Source organism: Amphimedon queenslandica, unplaced genomic scaffold (assembly GCF_000090795.2).
Source record: "Amphimedon queenslandica unplaced genomic scaffold, v1.1 AMPQUscaffold_12089, whole genome shotgun sequence".
In the NCBI taxonomy this organism is placed as follows: domain Eukaryota; kingdom Metazoa; phylum Porifera; class Demospongiae; order Haplosclerida; family Niphatidae; genus Amphimedon; species Amphimedon queenslandica.
Genome location: NW_003547672.1, coordinates 13835 through 15073, shown reverse-complemented (window position 1 = coordinate 15073; position 1239 = coordinate 13835). Strand labels below are relative to the sequence as shown.

General features: G+C 37.7%; 1 protein-coding gene across 1 annotated transcript; it reads right to left on the bottom strand.

Annotated features, from left to right (window-relative positions):
• Window positions 1-5: 5 nt before the first annotated feature.
• Window positions 6-1122, bottom strand: LOC105314985 (cleavage stimulation factor subunit 1-like; the record flags this gene model as incomplete). The annotated part of the gene is made up of 5 exons (XM_020004619.1): window positions 1049-1122; window positions 878-1008; window positions 645-722; window positions 505-597; window positions 6-349 (listed from the first exon to the last, which is right to left on the bottom strand). Coding segments are annotated over exons 1-5 (702 nt in total), but the record flags the coding sequence as incomplete, so codon positions are not given.
• Window positions 1123-1239: the final 117 nt, after the last annotated feature.

Here is a 1239-nt window from a genome sequence, read left to right as displayed (position 1 = left end):
TTGTATTTATTTCTCTCACATGTGCTTTGCTCAGTCCCCACTAATATATAATCCCCTGACGGATGAAAAGTTAAGCACCTTACGCTAGCCACTTCAATCACAGACCTATAAGCTCTCTTGACCGAGGGTTTCGAATAATCGAAAAACTTTATAAAATTATCTCGACTCCCTGAGGCAAGTACTGATACGGTCGGATGAAACGAGAGAGAGAGAATAGCGTCTGAGTGATCGTAGAGGGTTCTAATGACAGGGTGGGGGTCTTGCTGGCCGACGGTACTTTTAGTGGCCATTCGATCAACGTCTAGTATCCTAATGGACATATCGGCAGAGCCTGTTGCTACCAGTCTACCTGTAATGATGACATAATGATTATTCTATTATTAGCAAGTAATGAAGCTATTTTAAGTAACAATAAAGACATGAATGATGTTGCAGTGTTAAATATCATAAATAGATTAAATGAATAAAAATGCATTAATTATGATGTAATAATGATGTCATTACCGTCGTGGCTAAAATTAGAACAGAGGACAGGTCCTTTATGTGACGTTACGTATCCTAACTCGTGTCTATGGGCTGGAGGAGACATAATCTTCTCTGTAACGAGATTCAATTATTATTCATTATTAATAATTAATTATTACCGTCACTCTCAAATTCCAAGTCCATGATGCCCCGCCCACTAATGTGTGACAATACGTCACTGTGATCCGGCTTACTGGCTTTTAACAAAGGGTTAAAAATAAAACAGGAATTATCGTAACTTTTGGTATAATAATTCTACAATATTTAATTTTAATACTTGCAATTTCATTCCAACAGTAAAAATAGCAATTACTAGTACATGAAATATATAGTTTGTTCTTGTCTTCCTTACCTTCTCCCTCCATTTGGTTTCCTAGTCTTACAAGATGAGAGAGACGGGATGATGGGGCGCAGGGAGGGTAGGCACTGAAGTTACGAGCTAAATTAGAAGCAGCAGATTCGTAGCCATCATAACGTAACTGACTGGTGACACATAAGATATATTTAAAGGATTGTTCTTTACCTAACTATCAGTCTGTACAGGTGTTCTCTTTCTTTTACTGAACTGGTTGCCTCCATATTTAAAATTCCCCACGTGGTTTCCGTATAATTCAGGATATTTGGGAGTTTGAAGGCGTGAATTTTGAGCCACACCCTGCTTAAAAGCTTTTGATGCAGCAAAAAAAGTAGCATGCATGCAGATATGAAATAAAT